The sequence below is a fragment of the Lissotriton vulgaris genome, chromosome 11, assembly GCF_964263255.1.
Source record: "Lissotriton vulgaris chromosome 11, aLisVul1.2, whole genome shotgun sequence".
In the NCBI taxonomy this organism is placed as follows: domain Eukaryota; kingdom Metazoa; phylum Chordata; class Amphibia; order Caudata; family Salamandridae; genus Lissotriton; species Lissotriton vulgaris.
The window spans coordinates 137,952,221-137,974,120 of NC_141699.1; the positions used below are offsets into that span (position 1 = coordinate 137,952,221).

The window sequence follows — 21,900 nt, forward strand, 5'->3', positions numbered from 1 at the left end:
TATGCCAGGGTCGATGCTGTAAAGCTGCTGGAATGTCCGCCCGATGTGGAGCCTCAGCCAGACACGACCACCATCGTAGCCCGCTTGGCCACGCCCTTAAACCCACCATGCAGTGCGTGTATATATACCAAACAATTTACTTGGCAGCTAAGGCAAAATAAAGCACATCTAAATCTTTCCTATATTAGTGAATAGGTACACAACCTGAGCAGCACAAGCTGCTACTGCTGAAGTACAATGAAAAGAAATCAGGAGGCACTTAATAAACTTATCATGTGAAATTGTCACGCAATGACACTTGTAGTTTCATTCCTTAAGTCTTTATTCAATTCATTTATCTGAAAAGCAATACAGCCACAGCCAATTGAAATGTTGGTTACAGAAAACACCAACTTTTCAGTTGCAGCGTGGGCCACCAATCCAGGTGTCCACATCTGCCTTATTATAGTTAATCAAATAATCACTTCAGCAAGTACCTGGCGAAATTTAATTTCTTATGCAAACTTGGCCTTTGGTGGACTGGATGTATTGAGGCTAGCATATGTATTGACCATCTAAACGTCAAGCTTTTGAATGCCACACTAAGAAACACCCAAGCATGGCTGGCCGATAATCACCTCAAACTAAATGCTCTGAAAACTGAGTTCCTTCTGATCTCACCTCCTGCGAAAAAGGCCATCACCCAAACCTGGCTCAATCAGCTAACCGCACTCAATGTCCAGCCCACCATCGTGGACTCTGCGAAATCTCTTGGCATCACACTTGACTCCAATCTTGACATGCAGCAGCATATTAGCAAAGCAACTAAGGGTGCCAACTCCCAAATCAACACGTTGAGAAAACTCAAACTCTTCCTACCACCCAAGGACTTCCAAACTGTTGTACAAGCACTAGTCATTCCTCGCATAGACTACGGAATTGTGGCTCTCAGCGGGCTCCCCCTAACAACAACGGCACCACTAAGAGCCTCTCTGAACGCGGCCGCGAGACTCATCACTGGCTCAAGAAAACACTTGCATATATCCCCTGACTTAAAAGCCCTGAACTGGCTGCCTTTTGAAGCCAGAGTTCAGCTGAAAATTGCCTGTATGACACACTCAGCCGTACATCACAAATCACCCAACTACCTCACTCACAAGCTGACTATATCAGGAGGCTCAAGATCCAACAGAAGCACAAAAAATCTCCTCCTGAAACCCTGTAGATTCCGGAAGGAAAAAACATACAAACGCTCCTTCTCAGGAATGGCACCTAGGATCTGGAATGCACTCCCGCCAGAAACTAGACTTATCCCCTCCACTGTACTCTTCAAGAAAGAGGTAAAAGCCATCCTTATGGCTAAGTTCACCTGAACCCTACTGTTACTGGAACAATAACATTACACGGCTCCTACATTATCGGCTACGTGAATATTTATCTGTGTTAGACTCGTTTTGTTGATTGCTACTGGATCAAAATAATTACACGGATGTTATACTAGTGGTTTCCAGATTGTTTATTAGAGTTTACACTATGATTTGATTGCTCTACTAACTTGCAATTCACTTACTACTGACTACTATACTGTTTTCAATAGTGTGTTTTCTCACCCCCTGGGGTGCTATAATCTTATTCGATTCAACATTGCACGGCTTCTATATTATTGTTTCCTGATTGTTATTAGTATGTATACTCTTTTGTGATTGCTACCTTACCTTGCAACTCATTCACTTCCGAATATTGTAATGTTTCAAGAGTTTGTCTACCCTACCTCCTGTTTCTGTAAAGCGCTCTGATATCTGCAAAGATCTTGTCCGCGCTATATAAAACTTTAAAAATAAATAAATAAATAAATAGTACTATAACGGTCTACTCTGACTCCACAAGAAAGAAAAAATGATTACCTGCACAGGGGCACACAAGTTGCCGTAGTGTCGGTAAATCTCAATGAGCAGTCAATTCTGAAAGAACATACAAAAAAGTACTCAACACGATGACAAACCGGGGTGTTTGGGATGTTTAGAGCAATAGCGCAAGGCCTTAGAGAATGTGAATCATACCTGTAATTCACACAGTGATGGACTGAAGACGTGATGCCCGCCAAGCGGTGCACACTCAGGATGGAGAACGGCTCACATTTTGCAGCGCAGGTGTTGTAGGCTGAGTGAGTAACCACAAGAGAAGGATTCCCAAGGTTAGCAAAAATTACCGAGTGTTAAGACCAAGTTTGACCAACCAATTCAAAATAGCGACAATGGGGGCGCCTGGTCACTGAACCAAATTCAGGCCGGCAGGCGGTTTTCGATTTAAACGAGGCCCGCTACAAAAGGAATGGAAACGATTAAGTATAGGTCTCGTGGTCTGATAGCCGGCAACGCTAACAGCACAGAAGGGCGCACACAATTTGCGCGAGACACTTACTCGTGTGGACGGAATCAATCAGTCGTTTCCAAAAGAAGTTCAGTCTGTGGATAAGGAGCGGCGCCCTAAAGGGGTATTTAAAACAACCGGGTCATGAGACTGGTGGGTGTGTCCAATGGGGGACTGCTAAGGAATGCTGGTATATGTAGTTTGAATATACCACGCTCACAGTGATACAAGAGAACCCAATTCCACAATTGTCACCGTTTGAAGACATCTAACATTTTCCATAAGAGTCAGAATACATCATGATCAGCACAACAAACCACAGGTAAGAACATACGGTCTCATTGTATAGTCGCATAGTCTCAACAATAACATTGCTGCTTGTATAGATGGTTCATCACAGAAGCATATCGTGAGCATATTTACAACATCAGTCTAAAGCCTTGAGACGGCACATATTCACAGGTTTATAAACAAGACTCTATAATCCCATGACCAGTTTGATCATCGTGTCAGAAAATGACTGTTAGAAACCAAACAGCCGTTTGGAATTAGTGAAAAAAGGAAAAAACAGTAAAGAATTGCAGCACAGCCAAGCTCAACAGCATGCATCGAAAGAAGTTCATAAACTGGCAATTTCGGACATTTCATTCAGACCGGAGTTGGATGTATCCCACTTTAGTATGAGGTACGCCTCTTTTTGAGAAAGGCGAAGATCAGGGTCACCACTGCCACCCCTGATAACTGCTAGAACAGTCCATCTTATGTCGTGACAGGAGTGTTTTTGTTGCAGGATATGAGAGACCAGGGGTGCTGTCGTGTTTTTGTTGTTAATTCTTGAACGGTGTTGGATAATTCTCTGGCGGACCTCCTGCGTGGTTTTGCCGATGTACAGCTTCTTGCACGGGCATTGTATGGCATACACAGTATACTTGGTCTTGCAGTTCGTGTGTTCATTGTGACGCCAAAACTTGTTCCCATCCGTGAAAAGTGAGCCTTCTATTGTGAGGTCGCAGACAGAACATGTCCCGCATTTTCGGTGCCCTTTGACTGGATTAGCTCCGAAAATTGTGCCTTGAGAGTCCCTTTTTGGAGGTGGTCTGGTAGATGTAATCAATTCACCAATGCTCCTGTTCTTTTTGAGAGCAAAGAGAGGGGCACCTATGTCTGGAAGGATTTCCTGCACCAAATGCCAACTTCTTTTGATGATTTTTTGGAGTTGGTTGGTGTGGGGGCCAAAGGTGGATACACATACCATCCTCTCAGTCGCAGGCCTGGGTCTCTTCTCAAGAAGATGTTCCCTGGGTGTCGATCTCGCTCTCTTCATAGAGTGCTTCAAGAGTTTATGAGGGTAACCTCTTTCTTGTAGCTTGGAGGTCAGTCCTTGTCCGTGCAACTCGAACTGCTGGATGGTGGAGCAGTTTCGTCTCACCCGGAGGTATTGACCATAAGGGAGGTTATCCCTTAAGCTCCGCGGGTGGTAGCTCTTATAATGAAGGGCATTATTCTTGTCCGTTTTTTTCTGATACAGTGAACATGACAGCACATTGTCTCTGACTGATATTTCGACATCCAAGAATGGAAGAGATCTTTCATGATAGCTCAAGCTGAACTTTATGTCCGGGCTCCTATCGTTCAACCATACGTGGAATTCTTCCAGTTGTGTCGGGTGAGACGAAACTGCTCCACCATCCAGCAGTTCGAGTTGCACGGACAAGGACTGACCTCCAAGCTACAAGAAAGAGGTTACCCTCATAAACTCTTGAAGCACTCTATGAAGAGAGCGAGATGGACACCCAGGGAACATCTTCTTGAGAAGAGACCGAGGCCTGCGACTGAGAGGATGGTATGTGTATCCACCTTTGGCCCCCACACCAACCAACTCCAGAAAATCATCAAAAGAAGTTGGCATTTGGTGCAGGAAATCCTTCCAGACATAGGTGCCCCTCTCTTTGCTCTCAAAAAGAACAGGAGCATTGGGGAAATGATTACATCTACCAGACCACCTCCAAAAAGGGACTCTCAAGGCACAATTTTCGGAGCTAATCCAGTCAAAGGGCACCGAAAATGCGGGACATGTTCCGTCTGCGACCTCACAATAGAAGGCTCACTTTTCACGGATGGGAACAAGTTTTGGCGTCACAATGAACACACGAACTGCAAGACCAAGTATACTGTGTATGCCATACAATGCCCGTGCAAGAAGCTGTACATCGGCAAAACCACGCAGGAGGTCCGCCAGAGAATTATCCAACACCGTTCAAGAATTAACAACAAAAACATGACAGCACCCCTGGTCTCTCATTTCCTGCAACAAAAACACTCCTGTCACGACATAAGATGGACTGTTCTAGCAGTTATCAGGGGTGGCAGTGGTGGCAGTGGTGACCCTGATCTTCGCCTTTCTCAAAAAGAGGCGTACCTCATACTAAAGTTCGATACATCCAACTCCGGTCTGAATGAAATGTCCGAAATTGCCAGTTTATGAACTTCTTTCGATCCATGCTGTTGAGCTTGGCTGTGCTGCAATTCTTTACTGTTTTTTCCTTTTTTCACTAATTCCAAACGGCTGTTTGGTTTCTAACAGTCATTTTCTGACACGATGATCAAACTGGTCATGGGATTATAGAGTCTTGTTTATAAACCTGTGAATATGTGCCGTCTCAAGGCTTTAGACTGATGTTGTAAATATGCTCACGATATGCTTCTGTGATGAACCATCTATACAAGCAGCAATGTTATTGTTGAGACTATGCGACTATACAATGAGACCGTATGTTCTTACCTGTGGTTTGTTGTGCTGATCATGATGTATTCTGACTCTTATGGAAAATGTTAGATGTCTTCAAACTGTGACAATTGTGGAATTGGGTTCTCTTGTATCACTGTGAGCGTGGTATATTCAAACTACATATACCAGCATTCCTTAGCAGTCCCCCATTGGACACACCCACCAGTCTCATGACCCGGTTGTTTTAAATACCTCTTTAGGGCGCCGCGCCTTATCCACAGACTGAACTTATTTTGAAAACGACTGATTGATTCCTTCCACACGAGTAAGTGTCTCGCGCAAATTGTGTGCGCCCTTCTGTGCTGTTAGCGTTGCCGGCTATCAGACCACGAGACCTATACTTAATCGTTTCCATTCCTTTTGTAGCGGGCCTCGGTTAAATCGAAAACCGCCTGCCGGCTTGAATTTGGTTCAGTGACCAGGCGCCCCATTATCGCTATTTTGAATTCAGGTAGGAATTTTTCCCTTTCTCCGTGCCTGTGACTGGTTGGTCAAACTTGGTCTTAACACTCAGTAATTTTTGCTAACCTTGGGAATCCTTCTCTTGTAGTTACTCACTCAGCCTACAACACCTGCGCTGCAAAATGTGAGCCGTTCTCCATCCTGAGTGTGCACCGCTTGGCGGGCATCACGTCTTCAGTCCATCACTGTGTGAATTACAGGTATGATTCACATTCTCTAAGGCCTTGCGCTATTGCTCTAAACATCCCAGACACCCCGGTTTGTCATTGTGTTGAGTACTTTTTTGTATGTTCTTTCAGAATTGACTGCTCATTGAGATTTACCGACACTACGGCAACTTGTGTGCCCCTGTGCAGGTAATCATTTTTTCTTTCTTGTGGAGTCAGAGTAGACCGTTATAGTACTATGATATAGAATTCTGACACCAACTCCGTATATCTTTACAGATTTACCGTCCCCAGTCCCTGTCCTGAAGAGAACCTAAAACATCTAGGTTCGAAACGCGTCGACACTCCCACCCTGTGGCAATCTCAAAGGGTGCCTCTAGGATACAATTCACCTTACTACTTTGGACCCTAGTCGTGCAACCCCATATAAACATTTGACCACAGGTTTTGGTAGACAGGCAGGCACTCCTTTCCATCTATCCCGCCTGTCCCTTGGTTTCATAGTTCTAAGGACTGGTTCTCTCCTCTGTTTCATGCACTAATTTTGCACTGTATATAACTGCAATTTATTTGGATCACTGTATGTTTTACTGTTCCTTGGTGTGTCATTATTATTTGCTTCGTTTGACTCGTTGTTGTAAGTACTGTACATTTGTAAATTTGTATATTTGTAGATACTGTATACATGAACTCACTGTTGTGATGGTTTTTTGTTTGTGCCCGTGTTTTTGAAACTTTGACAATTTCAGTAAAAAAGAAAATAAATTTGTTTGGGATATAAACCCTGTGGTCACGTGGTACATATTGACTGCGTGTCTGTAGAACTTTTTTGTCAATTTTCCTGTCCAGCCAATTTGTTCTGTTTTCCCTGTTGTTGAGATCCGGGCTGGGCAGATGTAGGATCCAAAACCTTCACTGTTCCACAGTAACATTGTCAGATGACATGATGGCAACCTGACATCATTGTAGTCACCTTCATGTCACCTGTCAGAATCACCTGAAAAGAAGACTTGGAGCAAAATAGATATCACGTTTGCAGTGACTGGAGTGCATCTAGGAGACCTGGAGGACTCGGTAAAGGTGAATCTCATAAAAGAATTCGCTCTGAAAGGCTGGTATGGGTGATTCAGTCAAGTCAGACCACTGCCCGAAACCTTCAGAGCTCTAGACAGTCAGCCATGTGCAAGGATCACCTCTCAGAGGCCAGCTTCTCTTGGACAGGTGTGTTATTTGTCAGTCTTGCATCGCAAAAGGTCTTGCTTCTAAAAAGGCAATAGTCACCAAGCACCTTCACCAAACTAACTGACGCCACTCCAATAGTATTGCACCACATGATGAAAGCTAATTATGTAATAATTTCGAAGGATTAAAATTAAAATTGTACATAAAATATATATTATACTCCTTTGTGAAGTTACACAATCTGTGGAGTGGTCACTTGTCAATTTTCATGCACTGGGATGCACTTAAATGGTGAAGGCGAGTTGGGGGGGAGGGGGGGTCAGTAATGGGGAAGAGTGTGGTGTGGCACAGAGAAAGGAGACAGAGGAGGATTTCCTTTGTAAGGGGACCCATGACAGCAACTGTGGGTGCTTCGAACAAACAAGTGCAAAGTTTACTTTAAATGAGAAACAGGAAATTCTGAAAAATGGTTTTGGTCAAAAAAATGTGAAGAGGATTTTGAACAGCAAGTCATGATAGTTTCTTTCTTTCCTTCTTTTTTAAGTATGTACAATTATCGATGGTAAATTTTTGTCGCAGTCAAATGTGATGTTGGACACATAGAAAAAAGTGTTCGCTTTTGGATTAACTCATCGATGCCATCTCTTCTCCAAAAGAAACTTAATTTTTTCATTTGGGGCATTCTGCATCTTACCTGGGTACATTTCAGAGAAGCTCTGGCCCATTCGAACTGCTACCTACAGTCCTCCCGCCGCCGCATTTCCAACGACAGCGGCCGCAGTGAGGAGGACTACGCCTCCCAGGGTACACAGCGGCAGAAGCCAGAAGCCGCCCTCGTCATCTCCCGCGCCCGGAGGCGCTTTAAATAGCGCTTACTCCTGGCGGAGCGTGTGCTTCTGTTTTTCATTTGGGGCATTCTGCATCTTACCTGGCTACATTTCAGAGAAGCTCTGGCCCATTCGAACTACTACCTCCAGTCCTCCCCGCCGCATTTCCAACGACAGCGGCTGCAGAGAGTAGGACTACGCCTCCCAGGGTACACAGCGGCAGAAGCCAGAAGCCGCCCTCGTCATCTCCCGCGGCCGGAGGCGCTTTGTTATTGTTATTGTTACTTTAGCTTATATAGCGCCATCTCACCTACAGGTCTCAAGGCGCTTATGACCAAAGGAGCAGCCAGGAAATCTCACGCAGAAAGAAGGGAAAGAACAATAGATTATATAGATCCAAAGGCTTCTCTAAACAAAAGAGTTTTAAGCTGTTTCCTAAAGCATAGGAGGCTAGTCTCTTTCCGAAGATAGTCTGGCAGCTTATTCCACAACAGTGGAGTCTGTGGAGTCTGTATGGAAAAGGCTCTTCCACCCTTAGTTGCCATTTTAAAACGGGGGCAGGCCAACAGCTGGGCGTCGGATGATCTAAGAGTCTGTTTAGGCAGATATGGTGTCAGGCGTTCCTTAATATAGGCAGGCGCCTGTCCATAAAGCGTCTTATGTGCAATGCACAGACTCTTAAACTCCACCCTCAGTTTCACCGGGAGCCAATGGAGTTTTAGCAATAACGGTGAAGCATGAGAGCATCTAGGATGCCAAAAAATTAGACGCACAGCATCATTTAAGACAACTTGCAGTCTGTGTGTCAGATTTTTTGGCAAACCCAAGTAGAGGGCGTTCCCATAGTCCAGGCGTGATATAATGGTGGCAGAGACCACCGTACGGAGCATGGATTGGGATAGGAGGGGAACTAGCCTACACAGCTGCCTAATTAGGCCAATACATGTGCCCACGACGGTTGAGATCTGAGCCGTCATTGACAATTCCTGGTCAATTTTTATGCCAAGGCTTTTCACACTTGGCACTGGCAGCGGTGCGGATCCAAGATCTTGGGGCCAGAACAGATCCCCCCAAGGTGACATGCCCGTAGATACCACAAGAACCTCTGTCTTTTCAGGGTTGATTTTCAGCCAATTGGCCGTTATCCACCCCACTATAAACTTGAGAGCCTCTTGCACATATCCATGTGCTCCAGATGAGTTCTCAATGCTAAATAACAGCTGGGTGTCGTCAGCATAGTTAAGAACACGACAACCCATAAGTACCAGAGATTCGATTAGAGGTTGTAGGTAGAAGTTGAAGAGCAGCGGTGACAATGTTGAACCCTGCGGGACTCCCCAATCCACACTACCAACCTCGGAGATGTCATCCCCCAAATGAATCCTCTGCTGCCTCCCAGTCAGAAAGGATTTAAGCCAATTATATGCCATGCCTCCAATTCCAAAATTAGCCAGTCTGTCCAGGAGCAGGTCATGGCTGACAGTATCAAATGCCGCTGATAGGTCTAAAAGTACCAGGGCACTCGGATTCTTACTGTCAGCCATGCCTCTAAGCTCATCCAGCACCGAGAGCATCACTAACTCGGTGCTGTGGTGAGCCCGAAAACCCGCCTGACGCTCCTGGAGAAGACTGTGTGATTCCAGAAAGCCAGACAACGACTGCAACACATGTTGCTCCAAAATTTTAGACATAAATGGAAGTTATGAGATGGGTCGATAATTTTTTTAATTAGTAGCATCTGTTCCTGGTTTCTTTAACAAGGGTCTAACACGAGCCTCCTTGAATCTCAGTGGAAGATAGCCCGTCCGCAGTGAATTATTCAAGAGGGAAATAATGTGGTCCTCCAAGATAGGGAGCGCTGCCCGGAAAACGCTGGGGGGGCAGGGGTCCGCTGGTGACCCTGATTTTATGGAATTCATCAATTGTTACCATAATTCAATCACATCAATAATGTCAATACCAATAAACTAATTTGGAAAAACAAACTTCTGGAATATAAATCAGCAATTATTAAATGCAAATCCACCTACTTCTGTTCCACTATAGTTTCAGCCGCTAACAGCTCCAGAAGTATTTTCCAGATCCTTAACAACCTCATCCACCCTGACTGTGCCAAAAAAACTATCCTCCCCACACAAGCACTCTGCGACAATCTCGCACTGTTTTTTAAGGACAAAATTGAGGCCATTATCCAAAACTTGAGCACCTCCCCCTCACTGGGCCGTCTCAACGGCCCCAGGTCGGATACTACCAACTATGACACGGTCAGCCCAGGGTGCAATCCCATGAATCGCTTGCGGGTATTCCCCCCCATTTCTGAGGCAGATTTCGACAGCTTGGCTCGCGGAATCTCATCGGGCTCCCCGCTCGACCCTTTACCCCCAAAAACCTGGAAGGCTTTCGGAGAGGAATTCTTCTGCACCCTTTGCAGGATCTGCAATAAATCCCTGCGCTGCGGACTTGTTCCGGCTCCCTGGAAACAGGCCCTCATTACCCCACTACTGAAGAAACCCTCCTTGAACCCCGAGTGCCGACAGAACTATCGGCCAATCTCCCTCTTGCCTTTCCCGGCGAAAATCGCCGAACGCTGGGTGAGCTCCTGTCTCTCCAAACACCTGGAGCAGAATCACATCCTGGACGAAATTCAATTTGGTTTTCGTCCGGCCCATGGCACTGAAACAGCGGTTCTCACTGCCATGGAGGATCTCCGTATGCGTGCAGACAGGGGCCAGGCAGTGACCCTGATCCTGCTGGACCTGTCTGCCGCATTCGATACGGTCAACCACGTGATTCTGATGAGGAGACTAAGGGAGGCGGGGGTGGACGGCACTGCACTGCTCTGGTTTCATTCCTTCCTACGGGATAGGAGGCAGGCCGTCTCCCTTCCCCCGTTTCAATCTGCATTCTCCCCGGTTTCCCATGGGGTGCCCCAAGGCTCGTCCATCAGCCCTATTTTATTTAACGTTTACCTCACACCTTTGATTACGTTAATAAAATCCCATCGGCTAAAAGCCATACACTACGCTGATGATACTCAGCTCATCCTCTCGTGGGAGGGTGAAGAATCGATCCCTCTGGAATCGTTTCACGATTGTCTGAGAGATACAGCGTGTTGGCTGCACGATAACTCCCTGCAATTTAACTCCTCCAAAACCGAGGTCTTGTTCTGTGCCGGAAGTCGGATCCCCCGCCTGTTCCCAGCCGAATTTTGGTCCCCGTAAACCCAGGATAAGCCACAACCGGTCACCTCCGTCCGCAACCTCGGTGTCATGATGGACAACAACCTTAGCATGGAGACGCAGGTCGCGAAAACAATGTCCACCTGCTCTGCGCTCCTTGCGCAAGATCATGCCACTCTTCCCCTCTCAGGCACGGGCATTAATAGTCAGGTGCACCATTCTCAGTCGCCTTGACTATTGCAATGCGATGCTGCTCGAGGCCCCAGATGTACTACTGGATCGTCTCCAGAGAGTTCAAACAGCGGCTGCCAAACTGGCTGGAATAGGAGATCCTCGGCCACAGCGGCATTGGCTGAGCTGCACTGGCTCCCTATGAAACAGCGAGTGGCTTTTAAATCACTCTGTCTCGTTTTTAAGGCATTGCACGGAATCGGGCCCAGCTCCCTGCAATCTATGTTCACCTGGTACTTCCCAACCAGAGCCCTCCGTTCATCCACAGCTCGCCTTGTTACAGTACCAAGATTCAACAAAGCCAGGACCGGAGGAAGATCCTTCAGAGTTGCAGCCGCAAAACTGTGGAACAGCCTGCCCCTCGACATTCGCCAAACAACCGAACTTCTTCCTTTTAGAAAGCGGATCAAAACCTGGCTTTTCCCCAAACTTAAAGTCTGGTACCTCGCTCGGTTGCCCCCATTGTCTTCCACCTTAGGAGTTACTTTTACAGTGCCAGGATACCTGCAAGGTGACAGCTGCGCTATACAAATGTTTTAAATAAATAAATAAATAAATTGTTTGAGTTTCACAGACTCGATCTCTGGAAAACTTGTAATAGTGCAGTCTTGAGGGGCACCCGTAGTCTGCCGTGGAGTGAAAGCGGTTCCTGCCTTACTCTTAATCTCCAAGAGGATGGTGTCTACCTTTTGTAAGAAGAACTGTTGGAAGATGTTACAGTCGATTTTAACTTCGTCCTTTGCTTTAAATAGCGCTTACTCCTGGGGGAGCAGGTGCTTCTGTTTTTCATTTGGTGCATTCTGCATCTTACCTGGCTACATTTCAGAGAAGCTCTGGCCCATTCGAACTGCTACCTCCAGTCCTCCCGCCGCCGCATTTCCAATGACAGCGGCCGCAGAGAGGAGGACTACGCCTCCCAGGGTACACAGCGGCAGAAGCCAGAAGCCGCCCTCGTCATCTCCCGCGTCCGGAGGCGTTTTAAATAGCGCTTACTCCCGGCGGAGCGGGTGCTTCTGTTTTTCATGTGGGGCATTCTGCATCTTACCTGGCTACATTTCAGAGAAGCTCTGGCCCATTCGAACTGCTACCTCCAGTCCTCCCCGCCGCATTTCCAACAACAGCGGCTGCAGAGAGTAGGACTACGCCTCCCAGGGTACACAGCGGCAGAAGCCAATAGCCGCCCTCGTCATCTGCCGCGCCCGGAGGCGCTTTAAATAGCGCTTACTCCTGGCGGAGCGGGTGCTTCTGTTTTTCATTTGGGGCATTCTGCATCTTACCTGGCTACATTTCAGAGAACCTCTGGCCCATTCGAACTGCTACCTCCAGTCCTCCCGCCGCCGCATTTCCAATGACAGCGGCCGCAGAGAGGAGGACTACGCCTCCCAGGGTACACAGCGGCAGAAGCCAGAAGCCGCCCTCGTCATCTCCCGCGCCCGGAGGCGCTTTAAATAGCGCTAAGTCCCCGCGTCGCGGGAACGCGCGCAGACACACCGGGCTAAGCCTGGGCAAAGGGCGGGCCGTCTGTGGCCGTCCGGGGCCAGACGAGGCCTGGGTGGGGCCGCCCTCTTCGAATATGTTTACTGGACATGAAGTAAGAGCCTTGGTGTACATTTAGCCTGTGATATTGGTGAAATAGTTCTCTCCCTGTAAGGATTGTATTGATAGTTAGGCAGGTTCCGTGTTGCAGATCCTAAGAAAAGATGACCACACGCCCAAGTAAAGGCAGGAACTCGTTGGGGGGTCGTTAGATCATTTTTTAACTAGGGCGGCCTCAAAAATAGAACAGGAGATAGCGATCACAGAACGCCGCCTGTCTTTAGAACTTAACAACAAAAATTCTTCTTTGGGTTCCCTTATCACAGTAATCTCTCCCCCCACACAAATTACAGAAGAAAACCCTATAAGTGATTCTAGCACTACTACTTTTACAGGATCGCACAACATCACCGAAACCACACAGGGGGGCACAAGTCAACATTGACACTTTGGATACCTCTTTAGAATCTACTGTAAAGGAGCTCTTAACGATTCCTGGTTTTAATCTTTATCCCAGGGCCAAAAAGAATAACACATGACACAAACCACAAGGGCAGGGTGCTACACTAAAGAGAAAGCGGTGGGGGTGGAGGGGTGCGGGGGGGAATGCCACCAGGGCAGACATGCTAAAACACCCGAAATTCATACTAGCCCCTCAAAGGCTAAAGGTACGTCAATAAAAAAGACATCGTATGATTTACAATTCTCAGTCCCAGCTGTCACCCATGGCTTGATGGAAAGCATAGAACACCTAGTAAAATCCTTACTCTTACCCCTCACGGAAAGAGTAAAGAGGATGTCTGAACAATTGGGCAGCATAACGGAAGTGTCTGCCTCCAATGGTAAATTATTAAAGGAATTGGTATCCCATAAACATAAACAAGTTACCATCTCGTGTGGGCAGATACCCACGGATGCGGCTAATACAGGGGATACCTTACCTTTATTCAAAGAGACCATCCTAGTCCCCACTGGAAAAGATAGTGTTCCCAAGATAAACAGAGAAGCAAAAACGGCAGGACTAGTAAAAGGGCCAGAACAGACAAATACTAATACTGTCAGGGAACATTCATTGCATAAGAATACAAAAGTAAATGGACAGCATATAGATCTGCCACCAGAGGCGGCCCCATACGTCATAGTTCTTACGGACGTTCCAGAATTGGCAGCAGGGAAGACGGAAAGCTACATAGAACTAAAGAATAAAGCAGTCTTTTGGTTAAGGAAGAATAGACCAGTACCCACTAATATAAACGGTGAAATTATGTTTTTTAGAAGATTAGCATGGGTGGGGCACAAGGCCAAGGATATTGAGGGGGACGTTTTGATCATTAACTTCAGGGACCGAAGAGTAGTCACCCACATAGTAGATTGGTATGTAGAGAGAGGAGGTGGCGGAATATCGACTCGCGACCTGAGCTATTTTTACCCCCAATCCCTAGTGACCTCAGGTAACACTAGACCCACCCGTGAGACTTGGAAGAGTCTTAGTTGTATCCCCCTAGTTCAAACTCCTATGACTGTCAGTCTGCAGGGAGCCTTCCACCTATTACCATCTCATGCAGATAGGCCCCCCTTATATCAAAGGGGAAGAGGACAGCAGGCCATATATACCCCGCATTGGTCCATCCCCTTAGAAAATCGCTATGAGGCAGTAACAGGTCTGGACGATCTTGATTGACACACGAGGAATAATAATAGGGAGCAGAAATTGATAGAGAATGTCTCTCCTTCATCACTGGATGCAATTAGTTCACAACGGAGAGTATACTCAGGCAGGGACGGGATTAAAAACAGGGAGAAAGAGAATAGGGCGGTAGGGATCACACATCGTTTGGATGAGCTCAAAGCTTACAACCTACCCAAGGACCCTAGGGATAAACCCGAATTCGAGATAGACCCATACTCTCTCTTACCAAGGGCCATGACTGCCAGTGATACCGTTGACAGTACCCCCCTTCAGGGGCTAAGACCCACTTATAATATCTTATCCTGGAACGTCGCTGGACTAATGAACAAAATATCCCACCAACCTTGGCTAGACCTAGTTAATAACTATAACATACTCTGCCTCCAGGAAACCTGGTCCGTGGACAAATTACATTTAAGTGGGTTTCAGACCCTGCACACACCCGCAATAGTAAGCACCCTGGGAAGAAACAAAGGGGGCCTGTGCATATATGTCTCCACTACAGGGGGAATTAAAATTCTTAAGTTTATGACTACAGAGTTCTATCAGGTTTTAACAATTAGGTGGGGCCGTGTAAAGAACATGACCCTAGTAAATTTTTATAATAACGTGCCCACAAACAATATGGAAAATGTAATTAATAAACTAATGAGTAGCTTAACTACTCTAAAGGATCAGCTACGAGGGGAGATGGTTCTGATCTGGGTGGGGGATTTTAATTGCACTATCTGTCTGCACGGTTCGACTGGCATTTGCGGCCTTGCCGAACTCAGGGAGGACACCCCCACCCACTTCATTCATTCTAAACTTGGTAATATGCTGAATAACATGATATTCCATTTTAATTTGTCCTTTGTTAATGAATTATGTACCCCAATCATCCTGTTCCAGCCGACTTTCAACGGGAGGGGATGTAATTCAACGACTGATTTTACATTTCTATCAAATACGCATGCGGGTTTAGTATCATCATGGGAAACCCTAGAGTTCGCTTTTAGTGACCATTACCCAATTTCTTTCAGTTTAAAAATTAGAGGGCATAAACAGACCTTAGATGATAAATCTTTATATAAAGCCGAAATTAACCTGGCAACCAGAAACGGATATTCAATTAAATGGGACAAGGTGGAGCCAGTGAGTTTTTTGAAAAACTTAGCATTCGTATCCCTCAAAGACCTATTTATTTGTCTGTCATCTAAAGAAGAGCCATCTAAAGTAGTGAACTCATTTTTAAAAATTCAAACTGAGATGAAAAAGTTATTAACTAGGGATTACCGATCAGACTTAAATAAACCTCATGACTGGTTTGATAAAAGCTGCACTACAGCACATACAACCCTGAAAAGGGTATTGCACGCATCACATAGATCCCCCGCGGAGATCCGGCAAGCCAGAAAGCATTATCAAGCTGCCATTAAGATTAGGAAAAACTTACTGAGGAAAGAGGCCTGGTCTGCCCTGTCCGAAGCTTCCAAAAGAAGGGATAATACCGCACTTTGGAAAGCTGTAGGCGCCCCGTACTTACAGAATAGAAAGGGAGGTGTCATAGACCAAGCAATTGACGGGGAAACTTGGGTGAATCACTTTAAACATCTTTATGATAAAGTGAATCCCCCTGACCATGCGAATCTTGTGACCAAGATGCTGGACAGCTACCATGACACTGATCCATCTAGTGTATTCCCAATAGAGATTATTTTTAACTGTGAGGAGGTCAGGAAGGGGATCAGTGAATGCCCCCCAGGTAAAGCACTGGGTCCGGACGGAGTCCCAATAGACGTTTATAAAAATGAAATTTATTTATGGGCTCCATTGTTAACAAACTTCCTAAATAAAGTAAATCAACAGGGGCTCATACCGTCCTGGTCGGAAGCCATAGTGGTCCCAATTTTCAAAAAAAGGAAATAGAAATGATCCCACTTGCTACCGGCCAATTTCGCTACTCGACGCATTAATGAAAGTAGCAGGTCGGATAGTTTTAACCAGGATACAATCATGGGCAAGAGAACGATATATCAAATTTACAGTATGGATTCAGACCGGGTAAAGGAACAATAGAGCAGGGATTAAATCTTGCTTTGGTAATATCTAAATATACTCAGGCCAAGAAGGGAAACCTCTTAGTCACCTTTGTTGACCTAAGTACCGCTTTTGATTGTGTTGACCATGAGTTATTATGGTCAACACATGGGTATTGATAGTCAAATTCTCCTGGTCATTAAAGAACTCTACAGGGGAGCAGGCGCCAGGGTACGCTATGGTAGACAGGGTGAGTGCTCAGAAAAGTTCCCCATTATGAGGGGTGTGAGACAGGGGTGCATATTAGCACCCCTTCTGTTCACCCTATATATTAATTCCATCGGTCAACACCATAGGGAGTCACAGCACGATCATCCAACCATAATGGGAACACCAGTGCCAATACTCTTATACGCTGACGCCGCCGCCATCATGTCTCGCACCAGAGTCGGCCTACAGAGGGCTGTCCTGAAATTTACTAACTATATGAGAGACAGAGGACTAAAAGTTAACATCTCAAAAACATACACCATGTCATGTGGTCCTGGGTCAGAGAGTACACCTTGCCTGATCTTCCTTGATGGTAGGAGAATCGAGTCTACAGAAAGATTCTCTTACCTAGGCATAAACTTTGATAGGAAGGGTAGTTGGCACCCAGCAGTGACTGCTAGACAGTTAGCCTTTTCCAGGACCATAGGCACTCTGAATAACTTTGTGGCAAAACTAGGGGGCAAACCAGTGAGAGAACTGATTTACATCTATAATGCAAAATGCGTTTCTACAGCTGTATATGGTTCAGGCCTTTGGGGGACAGAAAACGCACAATCGATCCAATATTGTGAAAATCAGTATATTCGTTACTTATTGGCCGCACCCAAATCAACACCTACCCACATTGCACACATTGAACTGGGTCTACCAAATATTTCTGATATTATAAAAACCGCGCCCATACTATTGTGGCACAAAGTTTGGGTTACCCCTGAGACTTCTGTAAATAGAGACTTAATCACCGATCGCCTTAAACTTGACGGGGTAGGAAACATTAAATGGTTAACCTATGTGAAGAATATGATGATCGAGATCGGGCACTTGGAATTTTTCACAAGCCCACTAAGCATGGAATTGGTGTCCAGAAAATCATTAAAAAAGATGGTCTCGGACCACCTAAGTAACAAGAGGTGGGACCTGGAAAAAGCCAAGACCACAGATACCAGCAAATTACTACTTGCGAAGGGCTCCAACGGTACCTTATGTCTAACTCAAGCGGTTATGCCCGAATGTTACTGACCCGATTCAGGTTTGGCACCTTTTTTCGTTTGATCACTCTCCCAGACTGTAATATCTGGTCAACGGAAAACTTAACATGCCCATGTGACGACACCTCCTTTCAATCAAATATCCACTGCGTCTTTTTTTGTAAATTTTATCAGATACCTAGGAGGGCTTTCCTGAAACCTATTTTAAAGGAGTGAGGTATTCGTACTTGTAAATTAGCATTTATTAGATTGCAACAATTAGAAAGTGATCCTGTAATCTATGCAGTATCTAGCTTTTTAAAACTTGTCATTAGGTTTCGTACTTCAATGAATTAACCATGATAACTAACCCTATTTTAGAACTTCTTTTATTGAAACAATATGTTTTTAATTTACTTGATTTGATAATCAGACCAGCACAGCGAAATTAGTTTCTATCTTTGTGAATTTTAAAATTGTACAATCCATCTAATCTTTATGGCACTTTATGATGTATGCTTTTATGATTTAGTTTAAAAAAAATAGAATAAAGCTTTTCTGAATTGAAAAAAAACTTCTTTAAAAACAACTTCAAACAATGATTACACTGCCAAACGAAACAACCGTTTGCTCTTGTATAATTTGGCAATATTTGTTTTTAAATTTTCATGATACTTCAGAGTAACTTGCCCTACTATTATCTATGACTGGCCAATCAGGTAAAGTCTTTACATTACAGTTTATGTCATGAGCTTTTGTATAGTGCACTTCTCCTGTTTGTACAGCATACTTTCAGAGTCTGGGTGCCCTTTCCATACAGCGTTTTCGGATTTTCATTGACCAGGTGTGTTTATTTGCTTAGTTTTACTAAATTGCTAATTGGGTAGTGTAATGTTTTGCTCTGATTCAAATGATTGTGGTGTATTTACGGCAGTGTAAATTAATAAAAGTTCTTATGCCAATACTGACATTTAATCAGATGCTTTTTGAGTATACAATTTTTGGTAAAATCATTTCAACAAAACATCTTTCACTTTTGATTGCTTCCCCTACTTTGACCTTACCTTTACTACAATTCCAGATGGCTGATGTTTCAAAACCACACAGTTGCTGGTTTTATTGGTTGCCTGGCCTCCTGGACCATGTCCTCTTACAAACTGTTCATTCAAGTCGTTTTCATCTATCAGAACCAGATCACAAGTATCTTTTTTTTCTGCCACTTGGATCAACGTTACGCTCAACATAGGGGACAAAAGGTTTTGGTGATATGTAGGTATCCATGGCTTCAATAACTGGGTCCTTAATCTGGTCCAATTCAACAAACAGGATATATTCATGAAGATGCGAAGAAATGTTCCTGGAAAATACAAAAATGAATTTAAACTAAAAAGAACATCCAGAAAAAGTGTTGTCCATCTTACCATAGAGACTATTGGTGAAACTTAGTTTTAATTATATACATGTTACTCCTTTTAAATACCATTCAATAATACAGCACAAGTAAAAACATTTTTCTGATAATGCAATCAGAGAGGCAGTGTATTATAAATGGTATACAACCTTTACAACGAAACTTTTACAACGACCTACCATTACAACGCAACTTTTACCACGCACACTATTACAACGCATTGCTCTGGGGGGCGCTCTAGGATAGGGAATAGGTTAATTTACTATCCAATAACCTTCCCTACTATCCACGGGGACTGGAGTTGGAATAGTAAATTAAACTATTCACTATCCAGCGCCTAAAAGCATTATGCGTTGTAATGGTATGCGTGGTAAAAACCGCGTTGTAAAGGTAGGCGTTGTAAAAGTATGCGTTGTAACATCATACATCCATTATAAATTTATGATGTCATAATCGTCCCCCCAACGTCCCAAAATCTTATGTATTTGTGTGGACAGACCCTGGCTTTATCGATGGGTTTCTCCATCTTCTGTGCATAGTTACCAATGGCATTTCACCACATCGATAATGGATGAGCCATACACGATTTCCAAAACTTGGCAATGAAGCTCTTTGCAATTACAGTATCAATGCCCACGAGGTGGACATTTTGTGCATTATATCCAATGGCCCTTGTTAGACGGTGGGCGGGAGATATCTGTAACATTTGTTACTGATTAATCCGCAGCCAAACTCTAAATCAATTAACTGAAGAGATGGCAGTTTCTTTAGGCAGATGGCATTTTGTTGTGAGCAAGAAGCAAACCCCTACTGATATCCCCACAGCTCGATAACTTCTGGAAGTTACTGCAGTTTTCATATGTGAGCAGAAATCAATTCAGCACCTGTCCCAATGTATTTGAATTTGTGTGGATGAAGGATCAATGGTCGCAGTATGTGAAAAATCTACTGTTTATTATCTGTCTCCTACTTGCGTTATTGTTTTTCAGTGCTCTCTGGGGTTAATATTGTATACTTCCATCTTTTTGGCATTACTATGAAAATTCACAAGCAACTGCTATTTGTTATATAAACTATAGCTTGTAAAGCGCTTACTATGCACTATGAAACATGTGCCAACTTGGCAGAGCAAACTGATAGTACAGCGAACTTGCCACACTGTAAACTCACCAGGCCTGTTACCTACAAAATTAAAGTTGGATGGAGCAGTGGCTTTGGAATACATTTGTTTATCCTTAGGATATTACACTCTGTGAATGTTTATGTGTCTTTACAAACACACACACACACACACACACATCTATAACATGCACCTCAACTCCTACATTATTGACCGGAAGGCGTGCTTTCCTTATCAAAGAAACAGGCTTTATTCCAGACCAGCTCTGGCAGTTCAGTAAGGCGCGGGGAACCCTTCACCGCAATTGACATTGACCACCAACAAAATTCCTTTTCATTCTGAGAATTCAGGTTGAATCTACCACACTCCACAGGTTATATTATATCACAAAATGTTCATACATCTATTTTAAAGTTGACAATTCCTTTTATGAGTGTTTAAATAACTGTCATCTTCAAAACATTTTAACACACTGTACCTCCTAAAGCAGTGCCCTTGTCCGCGAATTAAGGTTGCCATCGTTGTTACAAAGGTAATCAGCCTACTCTTGCAAAATGACACCATTAATATAACTGTTGCTTCTAATTGAACATAATTAACTAAATAACATTTTAATCCACTTAATAAACTAGACTCCAAAATATAACTCCAAAACGTACAATACTTTTATTTATTTTAATATTTGATTACAAAAAGAACATGCATTTGCAATGCAATACGTCTCGCATTTATGAGAGTTTGAGCTATTGGCATTTTAAATGGCAATGCATTTTATTTATGTGTTGTTTTTTTAAACAGATATATTAAACTGCATTGTCATTTACAATGCCAATTCCTTAAACTCTTGCAAATTCGCAACCTATTGCATTGCAAATGCATGCTTTAAAATAAAAAAAAGGGTAAGGTGAGAGCGTGTCCTTCCTGCAACAGCAGGCAGGCCACAGCTATTTGAGAAAATAGTGTTCGGAGGCAGTAATTAAAACCTACAGAGGGACAACACATGTAACAGGGGGTGTCGCCATGGGAGGTCACAAAATGAGACAAGGCGGTACTAAGAAGGGACTACTAAGCCTTTTGACCAATGAACAGCCACAGTTTACAGTGGACAATAACAAGCCAATGAAAAATGTGGGCGGAGCTTCAACTCCCTACTTTAATACAGCATGCCTCACAGAGCAGCGCATGTGCTGACCAGGCTTGACCTAAAAAGGAACTAGATAAATGTAGTTACGACAGCATTAATCTGAACACCTACAGGAGGGTAAATATACTGGTACCTCTTCCATTATGACTGGCCAAAAGGAATCATCTCGCTTTGTATTTTTGCCATTTAGCAATATTTGTCTTAATGGCTTTCAGGTAGTATAGCCACATTGCCTAGTGTATAGCTTTCAGGTAGCTGTGTAGGTTGATAAGGAGGCAGTATGTGACCAATTATTGAGTGCAACAAAAAAGTAAGACCATATGAAAACTTGTCTAGAAGACTCCACCCTGCAGTGCGTATATCAAATACAGACACAACAGGCTCAAAAACTCACCACCACTCAGGTACAAAAGTACCTGCAGTGGGAACTGTGCAAAGTTCTGAAGCTAGGCTGAAATGACGAGGCAACTCCTCTTACCAGATTCTAGTAGCGCTCAATTTTCTATGATTTTGGGCAAAACTGGAATTGGGGTGGTTTGACAAGAGATGGAGGTGTT

The 21,900-nt window shown here is 44.3% G+C and overlaps 1 protein-coding gene across 5 annotated transcripts in view; it reads right to left on the minus strand.

Annotated features, from left to right (window-relative positions):
• MTRFR (mitochondrial translation release factor in rescue) overlaps positions 1–21,900 on the minus strand; it is a 142,752-nt gene that overhangs the window by 38,589 nt on the left and 82,263 nt on the right. For all 5 annotated transcript variants that reach the window (XM_086942924.1, XM_086942925.1, XM_086942921.1 and 2 more), the window contains exon 2: positions 18,733–19,025. In XM_086942924.1, the coding sequence (XP_086799050.1) occupies positions 18,733–19,005 (273 nt within the window). In that variant the 5' untranslated portion in view covers positions 19,006–19,025. The remainder of the gene's footprint in view (positions 1–18,732; positions 19,026–21,900) is intronic.